The 20,506-nt window shown below is 39.0% G+C and overlaps 1 protein-coding gene across 2 annotated transcripts in view; it reads left to right on the forward strand.

Annotated features, from left to right (window-relative positions):
* The window catches only part of LOC105258294 (zinc transporter ZIP11), a 31,015-nt gene extending 13,396 nt beyond the window's left edge, over nucleotides 1–17,619 (forward strand). The window contains exons 5-6 of one of the 2 annotated variants that reach the window (XM_011269476.3): nucleotides 12,779–13,036; nucleotides 17,086–17,619. In XM_011269476.3, the coding sequence (XP_011267778.1) occupies nucleotides 12,779–13,036; nucleotides 17,086–17,164 (337 nt within the window). In that variant the 3' untranslated portion in view covers nucleotides 17,165–17,619. The remainder of the gene's footprint in view (nucleotides 1–12,778; nucleotides 13,037–17,085) is intronic. The other variant, XM_011269477.3, reaches the window with a different exon arrangement.
* The last annotated feature ends 2,887 nt before the right edge of the window (nucleotides 17,620–20,506 follow it).

The following is a 20,506-nucleotide window of genomic DNA, read 5'->3' on the forward strand; positions in this document are numbered from 1 at the left end:
AAAAAGGCTCGAAGGAGACCGTTGTTACACACCGTGTACCGGTCAAGGAGAACGTCGTTAAAACAGTGTCGTTATGGAAATGAAATTTTTGCGCAATTCGAGCGACAGGTTCGATTCTGTTGGTCAGCATCAGGCTGATCTACGTTCATGTCGCGTCCTTTTCAAGGAAACTAAGTATTTTCTTGCGGTGGCGGAGGTGGGAATGAATTCCGGTGCGCTGAAAGAATCATGAATGAAATGTTTCGCAGTTTCTGTTGCCTCAGCAATATTGCAGAACGACTGACGGAGATGCGACAAGAAACGGAAGGAAAAAAAGAGAGAGAGAGAGGCGTTAGTAGATAGATGGAAAGGCAAGTCGAAGCAAATTTATGCTTGTTGAAAACTGCTCAAGGAGATCCAGTACTGACTCACTATTTATGAGCAGTGTTATGCGAATTTTTCGCAGAATACGTGTCTGATGTTTATTTCTTTCTTCTTTATTCATAATTTTTCCAGAAATTCTCACATTTCTATCGTTAATCTATAGCAATTATGCGTTTCGAATCTTGCCATGTAATTGAAAGAGGAATGTAACCGCGGAATATGTATATAATTCCAGTACATACATAATTTTTTAAATTTTCTCTTAAGCAATTAGACCTGATACAAAAATTACTTGCAAAATGTATTAAGAAAAAGGAAAATATCGGTTTTTTAAATACATCCTACATAAGATCATTCTAAAATTAACATTGTCGCATTTGATACATCATAATAATCACGGAAACCTATTTTTTAAAAGATCCATTCTCTCCGAAATTTATTTATGAGACGTAAATGCGGACATACGGCGTTTCGGATCACCGTAGGCGGAGTACGATCGCACAAAGGGCGCGAAGATCTGATTTGTATACACACTGGCCCTTATTCTTTCTCCTGTTCCTCATCCTCCTCTTCCGTTAGTCCTACTCGTCCTTTTTTACGGAGCTGCTTCTGAACAAGGAGGAAGTAAGAGAACGACGAGGATGAGAGTAAAGAGAGAGCGTGTGTAAAAACGCGGAGGAACCAGGGGCTTCTCTCTCTTTCTCTCTCTCTCTCTCTCTCTCTCTCTCTCTCTCTCTCTCTCTCTCTCTCTCTCTCTCTCTCTCTCTCTCTCTTCGAGTCGCTGCTTCACGTAGATGAGGTGGTGCTATGTTAAACATGGCGCCGGACAAAGCTGCCGACGAAACCATCTCATTTCGGTGCTATCCTCTCTCAGCTGCCTTATTATATAGCGGCCGACCGGCGCTCAGCGCGTTCCCTCTTTCTTTCTTCTTCCCTTGATATCTTCTCGTCCCTTTATTCCTTTCTTTTTACCTCTTCGCTTGGACCTTTCTTTTACTTCTTCTCCCTCTCCCTCCCCCCGATCTCTCCCCTCGCTCACCAAAATCTATCTTCTTCCAACATCGTTTCGTCCTCTTTCCTTTATCTTCATTCTGTTCTCGTTTCCTCTCGATATCCCATGCACGTCCAACGTGAGATACGCCATAAAGATCGAGATAGCGAGTTTTTGATTTTTTCAATATCTCGCTATATTTATCTTTTCAACGACATCTTGAGTTTTCTAATTTATATCACCGGATTTGTCTTCGAAGGTGAACGCTTTTTGGCGTAAACCTCAGATATATAGAGTGCCTGCTCTCATCGCGTTAAACATCGCGATAATGCACTTTTTTTAAGAATATTCAGCAACCAATTGTGAGTAATAAGAGTTGAGAGGGAGAGAATTAAAACTACTGAAGAGATATATTTCAATAACAAAAAGTGTTCATTTAATCTTAAGTAGAATTTAATTTTTTATGATTTTAATTCTAGATGTTATAAATATCGAGATATTTTTAACATAAGGAGAATATTAAAGTATTCTTACATTCAATAATATTTCGCGCAAACGTTCGACCGACAGTATCTACAAAATTGACATTAATTTCGAGGCTATAACTAAAGTTAATAGCGAATCGAATTAATGAATCTCGACTATCATTGAACATTTTCCGGCGTTTTACCGCGACGACGTGGTCTGTTACGATTCTCGGAAAGCCCGGGCTTGTACCTCTAATCTCCGTGAGTACTTTGCAGCTTATCTCACGCGGAAAACCAATTCTGACGTGCGCTAATAGCGACGGAAGTCTACTACGATATACTACTTCCCGCTTAGGCTCTCTGCACAGTGGGATGCACGTGCGCGTGTGCGCGGTTAAACACGCATACAGGCATATCGTGTTAGCCGAGAGCCGAGAGCTCCAGCACTAGCTCGGAGAGGCTCGTGCGTGTCGAAGTAATTTCTGTTGTCGGCGAGAGACCAACCAGTTCCTCGAACATCGTTCTCGATCTCGTGCCCGTCGGCATGTAAATTACGGGGGACGTTTCTTCCTTTACCGATACGCCGCCAAAATGTCACGCATCGCGCTTCCGAATTCGCCGTCTTTCGCGACCACGTCGGATTATCGCGTAACTATTTTTTTCCTTCACATAATGCACGTATGTATGATGGAGATTGTTATTAAAAATATTATTATTTCTCTCGCGATAGAAAACGATAAGAAAAAAAAAATTATCTCATTCCCTTGATATCGTGACATAATACAATTGCGTTAACTCTCTCGAAGGTATAAAATACGACAATAGTGAAAAACAATTGGACGGCAGTGCAGATGTCGATAACGTTAATGAGAATTGTGTAGATGAACGCTCATTAGCACGGAGCGCTCGTTCGCTGCGTTTTACGACATTCGAAGATATAAGTTTATGCGCGTTATAATCGCGAACGCGCACCAAGAATGGGGATATATTAAATCAGGGACGCCGAAGTTATACACGCGTATTTACATAACATTCGCATTTAATGATATTGCAGCGACATATTGCAGACAGATTGCCAATTCGCGGGCAAGATATAAGCGTTAGATAAAAAAATCCTATATATATAAAAAAAATTTTTTTTAACTTTTTAACTTTTTTTAATATGCTAATTATTTTTGAAAAATGCCCTACGACTGTTAATTATAAAGAAATTTAAGAAAATATTTTATTCGACTTGCATACAACAATCTTGATCCCTATCTTTATACAGATCGTTAATTAGTCTTTAATTAGTTTTTAATTAATTTTTAATGTGTCCGTCGTATCCTTTTCTTTTCAAACGAAAGAAATTTATTAAAATATGAGGATTTAAAATTGAATATCTCGACACATCGGTTTTGCAATTTAAAAAACGTAGTTTCCTTGAAATTCCTGAGGAATTTTTGCGAGCGAAAATCGAACGATCGCGGATCAAGTAGGGGAGCCCTAAGGGCCCAATACGCCACCGTGATCTGGCCTTTTTCAAGGATTCCCGCGATTGCCTCATTATTCCATGAAATGCGATTACGTCGATAAGCATCTTTTCCCGTTTTGCCGGTGCACTTTATAATCATTCAGACGTGGCTGTTCACGAGTCGAGCGTTTCTGAGAAGTGGACTCGCGAGACGTTCTCTAAGCTAGTGACATTCCACACTGATACTTTTCTCGTCTCGTATTTCGCGCTCACGCGTTCTTTCGCCTCCCTTCCCTTCACCTTGCTGATAACTTTTTCTTCGCTCCTTCTTCCTTCGCTCCGTTCTTCTCCCTACTTCCTCTTCCAATCGCTGCTGCAGCGGCACAAAATACTAAAAACCCGGCTTTAGAATTTATATCGGCCTCGCGGCACCTGCTGCACTTTACCACATCACAGATTTCTCAATAATTATGTCATGCGATACACGCGCCGACATAAGAATCGTGATTAATACGTTAATTTATCAACTCTACGTCGATTCATGACGATAGTTTCTATCGAAATACTTTTGTCATTTCTTAACTCTTCACATTTCTTGGTTTAGGTATATGTCATGATGCTTCGAAAACGGTATATTCAATATCGATTTATACATAGCTTGCATATAATGTAATAATTGAAAATTAATTGAAAAATTTGACATAATTATGAAGACAGTTCTAAGTAAATGTGATTTACTATCATTGATATCTTACGTAAAGCATACTATCTTAGGCATAAGAGAGAGAATAAAAATCCGATGTTATTTAACATAAATTTTAGATTATAAACATTAATAAATAGTATAAATATAATTTATAAGTTTTGAATATATACATAATATATATTTTCACTTTAATAAAATTCAAAAAATTATCCATAAAATTCTTTATTAAAATACATAATACATTTCCATTCTTCAACCTTTATTTTATTTCATTCTTTATAGAAATCTCGTTTTTTATCGTTTTATAAAATGAATCATTATTATTAAATTTTCCATTTATTGATTATTTGAGCAATTGGATATTTCTGCTTAATCTTTTGCACACCGTGATTGAATTAATAACCACACATGTTAAAGGATTTACATAGTTAATCAAAATTTAATTAATTTTCTCTTCAAAATAAAATAGGAAACTAATCGAATATCAGTTAAATTTTAACAAACGTAAGGGAACAGCTCTCGGAGAGTCTGTCATCGGTCGACCATGTTAACGTTCGAACGATTACCGCGGAATGCCACGTGCACAGAATTGCATTTCAACGGAATTGCATTTTCCTTCTTTTCGGCGAGAAAAGCCCGTGCGGTGCCGTCGATCAGCAAACGCGTCTTCTAGGAGAGCGCTTGACAGCCGCTCCGACGACGCGCTCACGTCGATCGCCTGGACTCGCCACCGCGCGCTCCAGCTTCTTCGCTCGCTCGTTCTCTTCCTTTCGCGCGCACGCGGGCCGATGCACCGGCGCGACGCGGTGCAACGTCTTCGCAATGTCTGGAATGCGGCGGCATTACGCATGCGCGCCGCATCCCTTACTCGGAACAGACGAACAGCCGGATCCGTTATGTCCCTCGACGACGACCTCACGATCGTCTGCGGGGACTTAACCGAGACCTGCGGCCCGCTTCTCCGTCTCTCTCTCTCTCTCTCTTTGTCTTTCTTTCTTTCTCCCGTTTTTCTTATCTTTCTTTCTCTTTTCCCGCCGCGAAGACACCTAAGTTCCTAATGCGAGATGCACCGATGACGATGACGACGACAACGTCGCTGTTGCAACGCGAGAGACACCTGTTTTACCTTACCTTACCTGGCCTTCATTGCTGCTCGCCGGCGATTAATCTTGTTCGCCACATACCACGATACGCGAAGAACGGAGCGCCAATCCTCTCGTCGATTAGACACGATCGGTTAATGCGAGTTAATTGATTCCGGTTGCGAGTGCTGACGATGTATTACTCGATCGAGAAGAATAGAGAGGCACACGAGATAATAAAGCGCTAAATTACTCGGGGCGCGTTTCACAGAGATGAATAATCGAACAATGCCACGATTAATTAGCGTGATAATCAGTATCCTTATCTCGCTGCAGCTTTCAGATATATCTACGCTAAATCTATGTGTGAGTGTGAAGATGCAAGGACTAAGGAAACATTTATCATATCATAACTTGAAAATTATCACGAATTCTCAGACGAAGGGAGAAAATGAGACAATGATAAAGAAAGAAAGGTTTGACGAAAGTCATGTTAAACGATAAAAGATTAATATATTAGCGTAAGAAGGCGGAAGAAACATTTCTACGTTGAAGGTACGAAATCGAATCGCGATCGAATGCGCGACTCGCGTCACAAGACGAACGTTAACAGCGGCGGCGACGGCGGCAGCATCGGGGTTGATCTTACGGTCTTATGGTTTTATGGCGTTAGACCGTGGCCGGTGGCCCCCTCCCCCCCTTCCTCTTCCCCCGGAACTCACGGAGCTGAGAAGAGCCCGAGAGCTCGCCTTGGCGTTGGTGGAATGCGGGACGGGCAAATCGCGGTCGGCCCGCTTGCGCCTCGTTCCCATGCATTCCTTACTGCCCCTCTCGCCCCTCCGCGCTCTCTCTCGTCCCGGACCTCCCTCTCTTCCTCCCCGCTCTCTCGATTTGTCTCTCTTATTCTCTTTTTCTCGCTCCCTCGTTCCCTCGCACGGATACGCCGCGCTCGCTCTACACCTCTACGCGCTCGACGCTCTTCATCTTACCTCTCTCTTCCTCCAGTCTTCCTTTAGTATATACATATGACACAAATACACGCTACAAACGAAGATTTCGTCTCCTTTTCCTCTTCCTTTCCCGCTCGCCCTTTTTTTTCATTTTCAGATTCCATCCTGTCTCCCGCGCGGGCGCACACGCGAATTCGCGCGCCTCTCCTCTCTCCTTTCCCCCTCGCACCTTTTCCCCCCGTCTCGACGTTTACGCACGTGAGTATATGTACGTACGTGTACGATAGACGTCATTCTCTATCCGCCTCTGTCTCTCTCTCTCTCTCTTTCGTTTTCGCGGATCCATACTCGCGCGCGCGGCCGAATCCCTGCGCTAACATCCTCGCGTCTCTCTCTCGGAACCAAACCGTTCTACCTCGTCCTGTTCTTCGACTTCCTTCTACTTCTCGTTGAACACGCTTCTTTAACCGAGCCGAACTCCGTCGCGGCGAGGAAAGCCTCGTCATGGCATCTTAACCGATCGACTCGTGCCCATCGGGCAACATTGTTGCGCGAATGAGGCCGAGGAAATAAATATTGAGATGGAGCAATATTGTGCCGTGTTATGCACTTCGCTCCGTCATATTATTATATTGGTCTTCATTTTATTTCAACTATAATTACGTCTCGATAATGTTATTGTCGAATAATCTTTGTAAATTAAACTGATCTGCTGGCACAATCGTTAAAAAAAAAATTATATTCGAATATTAAAATATTATTAATTTTTATTAAGCGAATTTTAGAAGATTATAATTTTAATGATGCTGCTTTATACATGTTTCTCTTTTCCTTGTAACTTTTATGTGTGTTGTATATACACATTTGCAAATTTTTTACTGTATTCAATATAAAATTTTAATTCTCCATAATATGATGAAAAAAACAGTATCATTATAGTTTATATCGAGAAAATTTTGATAGCAAATTGTATAAGTACAAGTAACATTATTAATGTGCGATATATTGTACAAATGTACATTTTCGCGCAGTATTAGCTGCTTACGTTCTTCGTCCTGTAGCGAGGAACGGATAGGTGTTGCCACGTAAGGACAACCGCGGCTTTATGGAATTCAAGATGGCGTCCACGGTGCGTCCAACAGAATTATAGCGACCACCATGTTAGTACTAACAAACTTTTAAATCGACACGGATGGTCCACACATTAAAAAATGCCACAATATCCGGCTTGATTTCTAATTTTTTATTCCATTAATAAGCAATTAACAATGTCAGTTTAGTATCACGATTGGACTTTGTCTCCGCAATTTAATGCGCTTTTATAAATTGATCAATGTAGATTTTAATCCTACAATATTATCGGCTTTTATAATCCTGACTTTTTCCCTTGCCTCTTCTTGTTTCGTAGAGGAACGAGAGTTTAAGAGACAATTTCGCGTTTTTCTTCGCGAAAGAATCATCTAAATGGACACTTGTGGTCGGCCCGGATCTTGAATATGCGTAGATAACGGTACGAAAGCATGGCACGTGTCCAGTCGTGCGTTCGTGTGCCGAAACTCACACGCATGCAACTTTTTTTCGCTCCGAGATGACCGACCCGGTCAGATCTCTTTTTTTCTACTAGGAGAAATCCGCGGTCTTCGACGCGAGACGGCTCGACGCCGGTATACTCCACATGTGAAATGTCTCTTAATTATCGCTTTATATAAACCAATAAATAATGAAAAGTAAAAGTTGTTTTATCGTTTGATAATTTTATGAAAATTATTATGGAAGAAAATTTCGAATTTACATTAAAGCCAAGGATAGTAAATTACTTGAACCGTCATGGAGAAATTTTATGAATGAATAGCCGCCTGTTAGCCTCTTTTTCACCGTCACGTATCTCACATAACAAGATCCGGTGGGCCACCAACATGATAAACACTTTCTAATCTACGCACAAGCGTAGATTCGAAGAAAAAGAGATACCGAGCTAATGGTTTTTCTAAACATCCTGCCGCGCATACATGAGAATCGAGATAACCACTCGTTTGTTGTTAATTTCTTTATCAAGTTGAAGCAAAAATATAAGCTTTTGGGATTTTATATGCGGAGAATTTCAGATCGAGAATCTTTCTGCAATAGTTCTGTATAAATCAGAGAATTTATACATATTTTACTTGACAAATTTTGAATTTACTTTGAATTTTTATAAGATATTTGGAATTCATAGATTTTATCGATTTTTAATTAACGTTTATTTCTGTGCAAATCTCGATATTTTACTCGACAGAGACTTCTAAACTGCAAAATTGTATAGACAAGCAATAAGAAAAGATAGAAAACTACATTAGAAAATTTTAGATAGTACTAGATTAGAAAATTTATTTGTAATGTGTGCAAAAAAATTTGCAAAATTTTTTCACTCTCTTTTGAGCTAAATAATTTTTTTAAATTTATCTATTATTATTCTATTTTATTCTATTTCAGTTGGAATATCTATCGTCACATCGTCAATTTTTTTTGCCCATATTGCATGAAACCTTAATTAAGACGGTCATGCGAAAGAGAGATTTCACTAGAAAAATTCCCTCCTGAAAACTCGTCATGGATCTACGCGCATATCGACTTACTCGCCAATACTTTCTCCCGGATCCTGAGAAACTCCCCGCGCGAAGCATTCCTCGGTCAGGCATCCTCTACTCCCTGTGAGAGAGCTCTCAGCCTCCCCGTTCCTAAGGTTATCTACCCGACTTCTCTCGTGTACTTTCCTTCGCCGTCCTTTGCTCGGTCCGGCTGCTGCTTTGCGTTCGAATCTTTTGCGGCCTCAAGTTAACACGTGGTCGCGTCTGTATGAAAGAATGATAACTTTGCTAATGGATAAATTAGCAACGCATAAATGTTATGGCAATGTGATTAGCATTAGAGAAAGGTTGATGATAATTAATACATTGCATACACGTCATTCTCATCAAGTAAAATATGAAGCTTATCTTGATGGTAAAAAGATTAATTAAATATCTAATATAACAATCATAGACAAGATGTTTCACTTCTCTAAAGAAGTGAAATATCTCGTCTGTTTTCGACGCTTTATAATATTATAGACAGCATCTTAAAGAATCTTTCGCAGTCATACATAAGCAACAATGAAACTGATAAAATGTCAAGTAATTGCATCACTCTATGAACGACGGTTGGCGTAAATTTCATTCTCTCGATTCCAATTATTTACCATCGCTCTAGCCGTCTGGTGCGACAGACACCCGAAATCGAGGGTAACGGGACTCTTGGATAGCAGAAAGAATTCAAGAAGGTAAAGAAGCTCCGAAACACCGATGAAGGGCGCGAAGGGCCTGCGATAAGGTAGTCGAGTACTCAGGGAGAAAGATAACCGTACTCGTGCCACGGCGAGGAAAAGGAGCGACGATACACGATCGGACGCAGACGTGCACGGACACACGTGGCGAGTACAAGCGATGGCGAGAGGAGACGGGCGGACGAGGGCGATCGTTCTCGGAACTCGGATGACCTCCCCCGATGCAACTGGCGAACAGCCGGACTCGACGGGTTAACTGTACAACCACTTATGTACCTCGACGCCGCAGGAATGCGGCGACGATGATGCCGTCGTCGCATGAAATAACGCGCGACATGTCGCGGCATGACATACCACTCGCCGGGGACCCTGCGGGCCCGCGAGAGGATCCGCTCCCATACGCCCACGGAGGAAAGAATCGCCTTATACTGGATGATCGCGCCAGAGCACGGATCACGTCATTCATTCACCTGTGCTGCCTCTACCACTCTTTCATCGTCGTCCACCGACCTCGCTGCGTCGTGTTCCTCTTCTGCCATTCGCATTGATCTATTGTTTCTTGTAAATCTCGATCGTTTGCGGATAGACGATTCGCCGAAAGAACCTACTGTACTGCATCTGGATCGCTCCAGCTTAAGTTTTTTTTCTATCTCGGGCATTATTCGCTTGGCATTCATACGGTGGTTAGGTATTTTTGCACGACCGTATTGGAAGTATTTTTGTCAAGAATTTTATTTCCTTGACACGGTAATCCTGCTTTCGAGATAATACGTATCGATGTTCGCAAAATTCATGAAATATCTTAAAATTTTTTTATTTTATACAAGTATTACTATATTCGAAAATGCATTTTCAATAAATTTGTATCAATAAGGTTTAACACTCGTAAAAAATGTTTTTTTTTTTTATTTTTTATTTTTAGAGAGAAAGAAAATTGAAAAACAAAAGATCTGAAATATCTCATTTAAAGAAAAACATACATAATTTTAAAAATAAAAATTACCCTACGTAAAACGTTAATTATATTTAAAATAAAATAATTGTAATTATGTAAAATAATAATTTTATGCTTGCAATTATTAATTTAATTATTTGTAGGATTAATTTATATTTCTCAGCACGAAGAAAAGGGACTTATACTATTCGTCAAGTCGCAATCTATGATTGCTAACGATGAGTCTTAAGCCCTACGAACGGCTTAACTCTTTCTATAGCGTGCGCCTCGTCTGATGCTCATGAATATCGAATTATGGGAGCTAGATCGCGGAAGATCTTCGTTACCGCGTTCCACGTACCAGAACCGAAGGGTTTTTCTTCGTTTCGTGCGCGCGCGAATCCATCCGATCCGGTCGAGTCATTCATTCGGATAGTTAGCGAAGAGTCCATGAAGCTCGGTACCGTTTTCTCGCTTCTTATGGGTCTTAGAAATTGGATCGTCTCCCTAACTCAACGGGTCTCTTGCCCGTTTCCCGTTCTTCAATTCAACTCCGGCCATGGGATTCTTGCGAGGCCTCAGGTTCTGGTTTTATAGGAATACTATTACACCGATTCTGAGAATCTCTCATTGAAGCTATACCGATAAGAGAGAAAGAGAGAAGCAGAACAGATGTATTCATCGCGATAGAGATTCCGGATTATAATTGATTTTGTAATTACCTTCGAAGAAAATCTAACCATCACTCGAGAAGCAAGAACCTCTCGCCGAAGAAACTGTTCCATGTATCTTAATAATTTTCCAATATACTGCTGTAGAAAGGAGTGTAAAAGAATCATTATAATGATTTTAGAAACTTGTTAAAAATACAACTGCAACCTACTATCTACTGAAAATATTCTCATACATAATTTGACAAACAGCTGATTTCTGACACATCTCGCGGAGTTCGACCTATCGGCGATTGATTCATTCGCCAAGTTTCGAACTCGAAAAGTTCACCTGCGTTTCTCGACCCGTTCGGAGTAGTGAATGGAAGGATTCGTCGTCGCCGGGGATTGGATCGAAGCGGCGGCGGGGTCGAGAGCGCTCAGCGCGATGATATTCCGAAGATGAGGAGAATTCCGCGACGACGACGTGCAATATGCGAGATATCCCGCTGGCTTGTGCGCCGGCATGAGTGTTAGACTGTGTACGCGATCTTGTCGTTCATTCACCTGTTACATCTCTCTCTCCCGCTGTTCCTTCTCTCCTTCCCTCCTTCTCGCTCGCTCTCGCTCTGCCTGCCTTTCTCCCTCGTACTTCGACGTGATTCTACCATGCTATTACTTGGACCATAGATCACGCTTGGCGGTCCGCGAGGTCGCGGAAAAGAGAGACAGAGATGAACCGAGGTCGAGGAAAGAGGTCCCGCGAGCTTACGAAGCCAACGCTGTGTCCCCTTCCATATCGATCGTGTCACCGGCACGTTTGATTATTTTGGCGAATAGCGCAGAGTGTTTTTTTTTCACTAATATGTCCTTTTACTCGTGTAAAAACAGATTTATCTTTATCCTATTAAATTTGAAATTAAAATCACACACACACACATACCTTAATTATACTGGAGAATTAATTAACAGTCAAATGTATATAGTGTCATGTTAATTTATGTCATTTATATGTAAATCTTTAGTGGATAGACACACCCATTCCCACGTACATGCAATTAATATGACAATAATTAATTGTTAATGTTGATGATACGAGCACATTACATTACATCGATTTATTCGCGGCTATTTCTCCGATAATTTAATGTCGTGCCAGACGTTACAGGCCGCGTAACTGGAAGCGAAACTCAAGACTTTGTCGTTCATTGACATCTTATTTATGAGCGGCGATCCTAGTCGAGTAAGCTTTGCCGCTCTCTGGTAAGCATGAAAGAGCAAGCGGTACACACCGGCTGGATCTAGGAAGCCTCGCGGCTCTCGCGCTCTGCTCGCGAAGATGGAAAAATCCGGGGAATGTCGAAGTCGTCGACCAGTTTCAAGAACTCACCGCTGTGCCGGTGAAGTGTATGTGTGTGTGTGTGTGTGTATGCGTGTGTGTGTGTGTGTGTGCGCAAGTTGATTCTCGTGCGGAGCCACCTTGTCTCCTTTGGTTTCGTTCTTATCGTGCGATCACGCTAAGCGCTTCTTTCTCTCTGTCTCTCTTTCTCTCTTTTTCCCATTCCACGGCTGCTATTTTTGCATACCGCCGTTGCAATCTGCCAGTTGCGGCCTTGCGCTTCCATCTTGCGGAATTTGCGAGTGGATATTTCTTACACTCGAAGTAAGATCAGTGAATCTCGCTGCGATTGACGCGGAAATGTCATTGGAATTTTTTGAAAAAATCGTGTTCAATTATAGATGAAGAATATATAATATTATTATACTTATTATTTTCGCTAACACTATTAAAAAAATCTCCCTTTCTTGATGTGGAGGATTTTACAGCAGTACTTTGTTAATATTTGCGATTAAGAACATGACATTCGAAATTTGTTACAGAAATCTCGCGATCGGAATCGGAATACAGAATTTTCCGGAAGGATTGGCGGTGTCTTTGCCTCTCCAGGCCGCCGGCATTAGTACATTGAAGAGCTTCTGGTATGGTCAGCTTTCGGGGATGGTGGAACCTATCGCCGGTGTGCTTGGCGCAGCCGGAGTGACGTTCGCCGCACCTGCACTACCTTATGCACTTTCCTTCGCTGCCGGTGCGATGATCTATGTCGTGATCGACGACATCATCCCGGAAGCGCATCAAAGGTATGTACCGTATAACTATCTGTTTAGGAAATCTTGAAATTGCTAAATGATTTTTATTGCGCGCTCTCTTTCCTACAATATTCAAAATTACAACTAACTTATTTAACTCGGTCTTAAAATTAAAATGTAACGCTCGATACAAGTCTCTCGAGAATGTAAATAAAAGCAACGTGATTTCTCGTTTAGTGAATGACACACTTATCATATTTTAATTTACGTAGTAAAAAATAAGATCAAGGATATAGAAGCAGAATCACACAATTAATAAATCTGTATCGAACATTTTTGACATCGATTATATTTTGAAACGATAGCTAATTATGCGATTTATTCGGAAAAATACGCGTTGTTGAAAAACACATGGAAGGTGGTGTTGAATACAGAAGGGTGAAGCTGCTTCGCGCAAACGGTCTTGGACGCAACTTGTTCCCTTAACTGGTTCCGGCTTCTCATCCTTTCTTTTCTTCCTTCTTTCCTCTCTCTATCTTTCTTTCTCTCTCTCTCTCTCTCTCCCTTCTCCTTTTTTTTAAATACCGTTTGTACCGGAGGCACCAGTCCATGGTGCACTTGCACCCGTTTCCGTCTCACGTTTCACCCTCGGCCCATTCAGAACGAATTAAAATCCGAGCCTAGGCTCGGAGTCAGAAGGGCGGAAGGCGCTTTTCCCACCGACACAATGACCCTTTATTTCGGGACTTATTCTCTTGCCAATGGAGATGCGGATGGTGGCTCGATGGCGATCTCTCGACCATACGCGATTCTCCAACCCAATCGATCTGCCGATTTTTCGCCTTACGAGTGTAATCTGATTTTTACTTCCGACTGCTCTCAACCTACGGTTGTCTCTCTCGTTATCGCTCGGTGTCTTCGTAGATCATTCTTTGTCAACAATATTATCTCTACATTGAAAAAAACGACGTTGATTGCTGTATACTTGTTATATATTAAGAAAAAAGTACAATCTCTGAATGATCGATTTAAAGATTGCGACTCGGCGATAAATGATAGTGTTATCTACACATGTTTTATATATTTCCTTTAATCATCTCTATTTTAAACTGGCACGAAATTTAGCAAATTAACTTTAAAAATTAATTTTCTTTTTCTCTCTCTCTCTTTTCTATTTATTTAATTTAACATATGATTTTCATACAATAATCATTAGAACTATGATAATTACAATGCTTTATTCACTTTTACTTGCAAAATAACTCGCAATTAAAATTCAGAAATTTGTACTTTGCATCGAGAGCTACCCGAACTCGGCAGAATCGTTTCGATGACCGCGCGGAGTAACATAACGCATAAATAATGAGAAGAAAAGATTCGTGTATGTCCTACGAATTCCTACTTGTGTACGACACGCACATATAATATATATATATATATATATATATATATATATATATATTTATATATGTACATGTATGCATATATATTCATTCACGGATATACACGTGCGCGCACACAAGCGCATACGTATCTACGACGGCGGTATTCGAGAGCGATTACGGTACAATGGCGCGTGACGGCAGTGCCGTAGTTAGCGCTCCGTCAGCGAAACGGACGTGGCGAATTTCTTTCCCAGGCCCGGCGGCGGCCTAGCTGAAGAAGGCGCATTGTCATTATAATTGGCTCCTTTTGTATTTCGCGTGCGATCTAACCGCCCGGGTACCCAGACGCGCGCGCTCGTTCTCTCTCTTTCTCTCCTTTATTTTTCCTCTCTCTCGTCGCGCGCGAATCCTCTGAGATAGTCGTTCTCGGCTCGCTCCCTCGGGAACCCTCCGGGTGGCCGGAAAACGCAAAAGTGAAAACAGATCGCTCGCTCTTTCCGTTCCTTCCTCTTTTTTTCTCGCGGAAACCGTTGCTCGACCTCCGCGAAAGAATAGTTATTCGCGACCGCGTGCAATCTTTCTCTGCGAAAGAAAGTTCTCGCTTAATCTCGAATTGCATTTGCATAGATTGCACGCAATCCAACTTTTCGTTTAACGCTAACGCAGTCAACACATCAATCTTCGAAATTCTAATGACGATCGCATTCGAAGAGTATATTTATGGTTGGTCCTCTTAGAAATAAACATTTCCTATTTATACGTGAACGCGCGTACAAATATGTGCATTATTGACAAGTTTTCATTCCTTAAGGAACGACGAGGAATATTTCTAAAATGCTATAAGTGCCAACTTACAATTTGTAATATTTGTATTACTATCGAGCTATAGAATAGCACTTGTCAAATACACATTGCCTACTCGCTTTATTTAAAGAAAATGTTAAAAATTATGGGCTAAACAACCTGCATGTCACTTATACTATCAGAAAGAAATTTTCTTCATGTTCACATTGTAACCAAGATTACGAGACGAGAAAAGATTGTTGTGTTGTAAAAACATTCACAATTTTACTTAACGAAAATTGGGTCTTGCATGCAACGAAATGCCAACGAATCGAAAGAGAATGATCGAAAAAATAATCGATAGATTTTCGAATTTTCTCGAGACTTGGGTACTTTCGCGGAATAAGAAATACCGGCAAAAATCAACGGCGGTTCGAGTCGGCGTGTTTCGAAGAACGGTCGCCCCTCGTACAATTTGCATTTTCTTCTGCTCGGCGAAAAGGAACGCCTGCTTCACCGATACTTGTGCTTCGTGTTCGACGTGGCCGATCTCCACGGGGATAGGGATATTTAAATTTATTGTCTTATCAAAACTTTCATTTATTCGGAGATAATCGAATAATTAGCTGGCACATTTCCTTTTGCAGCACACTTTGTAGTTTCGATTGTAATAATTAAGAGTGCCAAATTAATGAAAAATGGCTTAATACGTAGAATATTCGATAATATTTAATATATAAAATGTTCGATAAAAAGTATTCAAAATAACATTTAAATTGTAATTGTTTTGTCGAGAGATTTGAGGAAACCAATAGAAATATATAGGTATGTTAGAATTTTATTATTTTTATTCGCAAGAAATTACAACATTTCAATCTGAATTACTTAATATACGGTAAAAAATTGAATCAAAAATCAATTTTTATTTAATGGATCCGCGAAACGCGACCTTGTGCGAGAGCCAAGTTTCATGGCAAACGACGACGATAACAACGGGCAACATCGACGACATCGGGAAGCGACATTGTTATCCCGACTATTGCGATGTGTGAGACACGATAATGAACCAATAAAAATACAAATTTTCTGAGGCACACCGAAAGGAGGTACTTACCGCGCGGATATGATTGATGTGGTAGAACGCCCACCGAAATACAACGACGCGTTTCGCCGGCCGTTAAAATTGATGGCCGTATATAATTTACGAAATCAACAAGCCGTGACGCGTGCAATACCGGTGTATATACGCACGGCACGAGTGTGTGCTTTGTATGTGCTTAATCCCTACTTACTTGCCGCGAAAACCCTTTTATTTCTCGCCATCCTGGGCCTCTCTTTCTCCCAGGTCGTTGCCACGGGGGCCGTAGGCAGCGAGACGATGAGGATAGTGGTGGGCGACGGCGCCAGTGCCGCCTTTTTAATTCCCGTACCCTCGTCCCTCGTCCTCCCTCCGTCCATCGCGTCCTTCGATTTTTACGTTCGATCTGCGCGCCGCCGGTTGCGCTAATTAAAATTCCCCTCCCGCTTCTTGCCAAGCATGAATCTCGTCTATACCGAACCGCGATGTTGCACAAGACAGATCGAATAAAAGTACAGAAGACAGCCAAAGAAAGTCCAAAAGACTACTTGTCTTTTTGAATAATTCTAAGAGGACTCACGCAATTTTTAATTTCTCAAAACGCAACAAAACTGCATAGAAAGTTACAGAGAACCTAACGCTTGTGTGGCCATTCTGTTGTTAATATATAATAAAAATATTTTTTTAATACGAAATTACACGTTCGAGTAAAATCGTAGAGGATGGAAAATGAATTTCATATTCAACTGTAATCAACACTATCGAAAGAATCTCTATTCCGACAATTTCGCAAACCTGATTCTCTGCAATCTTAATCTGCGATCGAAAACGTCGCATATATTTTTTGTTTACAGTGGAAACGGCAAACTCGCTAGCTGGGCAGCTATCGTTGGTTTCCTGGTGATGATGTCTCTAGATGTTGGCCTAGGTTAAAGGTCGTCCACAAAGTAGTCATAGTGTATCCACGCTTTTGTAAACATGTAAAAATTATGTGGCAGCGGTAACGAGTATTTACAATCGCGAAGGCATGTCTTCTTGAGATTCGCGGTGTTCACTGGACATTGTTCGTTTTATCGAGAGATTCGAAAGTTAAGTGCTAGAGCGAATATTTCTGACTCATCTTTTTTTAATTCATCGAAACATTCTCCTTCATCCTTAAAGACTTAGGAGAAAATCGAATAGTAGTGAAATAGAAAATATTTCCAATCAGACTCAAGATGAATTTTCCATGATTCCTAACGTATTCACAGCGAGATAGATTTTTATGTTAGAAATTATTTAATGTTGCTGAACATCTTCTTTATCGTAATAATTACTCCATTATCATTACCACACAAATACATGTGTGAAAAAGACCAGATCACTTTATTATGATATATATATTTATAAATTTATCGAATTTACCGAAAATATTATTATTATATACTAGTTCTAATTTAAAAAATATTAATTAAATCGAAGATATTGGACATTGCCTTTTAATCTTGATTCGTTTGTTTTGATTCGATGTTCGATTAATGTGATGACAAAAATTAAGTTGTTTAACTGTTCAAAGTATGTACAATTTCTTAATCTGGAATATTTTCTGCTTTCCTCTACATTTCACTTTGAAAACGTCTTCCCCGTCTATCTAGTCTTCAGCGATTTTAAAAATCAAGTAGAATCGAAGAAACAACAATCTAATGGATTAAATTTGAAATCGAACATCGAACTCAATGTCTTTCAGGATTATCGAGACAGTTGCAAGATCGAATTGCAATAGCAAATTGTCTAGTATCGAGTAGGTAAAGCAATTAACAATGTGCAGCGTTGAGAACTGTTGAAAAGAATTAATTTTACTATATTATTTCTTTTGTTATCGAGAATATAATATCGGAAAAATATGAATAAATATATATTTTTTATCAGATATTTAAACAGATTTGTACATATAAATATTATGATATTATGATACAATTGATTGAGAATTAATTAATGCATTAATGTAGATTATTTATTGATTTCTTATATAATATAATCTATTATTTTTATATTGTTTTTTGAGATATGTCTTATATAATTACACTTTAAGAGAGAGAGAGAAGAGGAGGAGGATAGAGAGAAAGAGTTTTTCCATATATCATATTATTAAAAAGTACTGCAATATTTTATTGTGTAATATTTTTAAAGATTATTATATCCATCAGTGTTATTCATTGCAATAATGTAAGTACGTTACTTCTCCAACTTGTATTATTACTCGACCTGTTCTTGTTAATATGAGATTTTTATTGCAATTTTTTAAATCAATGAATTAATTTGTTCTTAGATCATTCCTTAATAAAAGACTTATTGTATTATGTAAATCTATGTTTTTCTGAAATGAAAATCTCTTTGAAATAAAAAGCATGAATTTCGCAATATCTGTCATGCACGTGCACATAATCATTAGTTACATTTCTTATATCTGGAAGGTATAAATGGTACGCATATTTATTGCATTACAATGTGTCCTTTCTAATCACAGAACGTATAGTGCAACTTCATTCTTATAATGATATGCCGTTTATCTTCTGCAACACATAATGATACTATCATACTTATTGATATAAAAATAGACCACCTTACGAAATATATTCTCTCCTCTCTTAAAAAAATATTTTTTTTTAACTTCTAAAAGAAGTTTTTCTTTTTTGTATTTCAAGTTTATTAACGATATAACTATTAATTAACGATTTAACTATTGACAATGTATCCCACAGTAATAACAAATGGAATATATATGTGGTTACTATTCCACGATTTGAAAATAAAAGGAAGAAATGTTGTAATATATAAGAGATATAAAATTTTTATTCTTTTATCTTGATATATATACACGCAGGACGTTGGTTTTTTATTCCAAAATTTTATAAGAGTTCTCTATATTCTCTTTATGTGTAATGTATAATGCATATGATATTTGTTCTCAATATGACATAAGTGCAATATTTCCTTTTTATTAAGATCGCCGCAAGGCACTTGAGATCGATATTTCACGACATGCATATTCTCGTAATAATTAAAAGATATAGATCAATCAGTTTGATTCTCAACGCTGTACATTTACATAAAATGTAAAGACTATATTTTGATACACTATCGAGATAGATTACAAAAATATTAGAAATATACGAGTGTGCCGACACTTACGTATGTATAAAAAAAGCCATGACGTGAAAGGATAAGATAAATCTTCGTCGTGGATACGTAAAGTAATAGCGGTCAAAGTAATAGCGAGAGTTTTTCACGCAATCAAGAATTGATCCCAAACCACATGAGAAGCAATATACTTGCCTGCCAATATATATCAATGCTCCAATAGAATAATTTTGTTTTTCTTAATTATGCATTTGGATTAGGATCAATTTTTGATTGGCATTTTTTTCACGCTGTCGCTATTGTTACATCTTGTTTCTTTACACATTGTGTTTAGAATTATATTCCACGTACTTTAGTTTCGTTAGAAAAATCGTCTGGTTTCATGGATATCGAGAAGCATCTCACATTATAATTGTAATTAATGACGCAATGACTTGATAAAGACTATTGTCTTATATATTAAAATTAATCTCAGCATTATATATTTTTACAATATTGATATTATTGATGATATTGACGTTTTATAGAATCAAAATTGTCAGTTTCAAAGTCAATTAGGCGTTTTTCTACAGAATTTTTCTTATTATCGTTGTGAATAATCACTGATGAATCTTCTCGATGATCCTCAATCCGGACAAATAGTACAATCATACTATTAAAAGAGTATACCACCGACACTTGGTTTATATTAAACCAGTGCGAATAAGTATCAGCCAAAGCTTCGATGGTAGAAGCGACAGTAAATGTTGATGGCACAACATTGCGTTGACGATTGCGATATATGCGCGAGCGGTGCTTTAGAAATATATCTTTCATAAAAAATCATGTAATTACGTGGATCATGTGATTATATCATATTGTACTTTAGATATAGTTACCTACAGTCAATTGTGAAATTTTTGCAGACACAATTATGTAAATTACTAAAATTTATGACTACTTTATTATTTGACCATTAATATTTAATTGCTCAAGGGATCTATATATATCAGTGAAAATGATAACATATTAATTAAAAAACCTTAATTATAAAAACTATATGGGATCGAGCGATTAATCTTCTTTTTATTTTCATAGCTGAAAATTATGATTATGAATATCTTTTTCGATTAAATTACGTGCCTTCGTAACTTAATTAGTATTTATCGTTTAAAT

This window comes from Camponotus floridanus, unplaced genomic scaffold (genome assembly GCF_003227725.1).
Source record: "Camponotus floridanus strain SB8 unplaced genomic scaffold, Cflo_v7.5 scaffold2, whole genome shotgun sequence".
Classification (NCBI taxonomy): Eukaryota; Metazoa; Arthropoda; class Insecta; order Hymenoptera; family Formicidae; genus Camponotus; species Camponotus floridanus.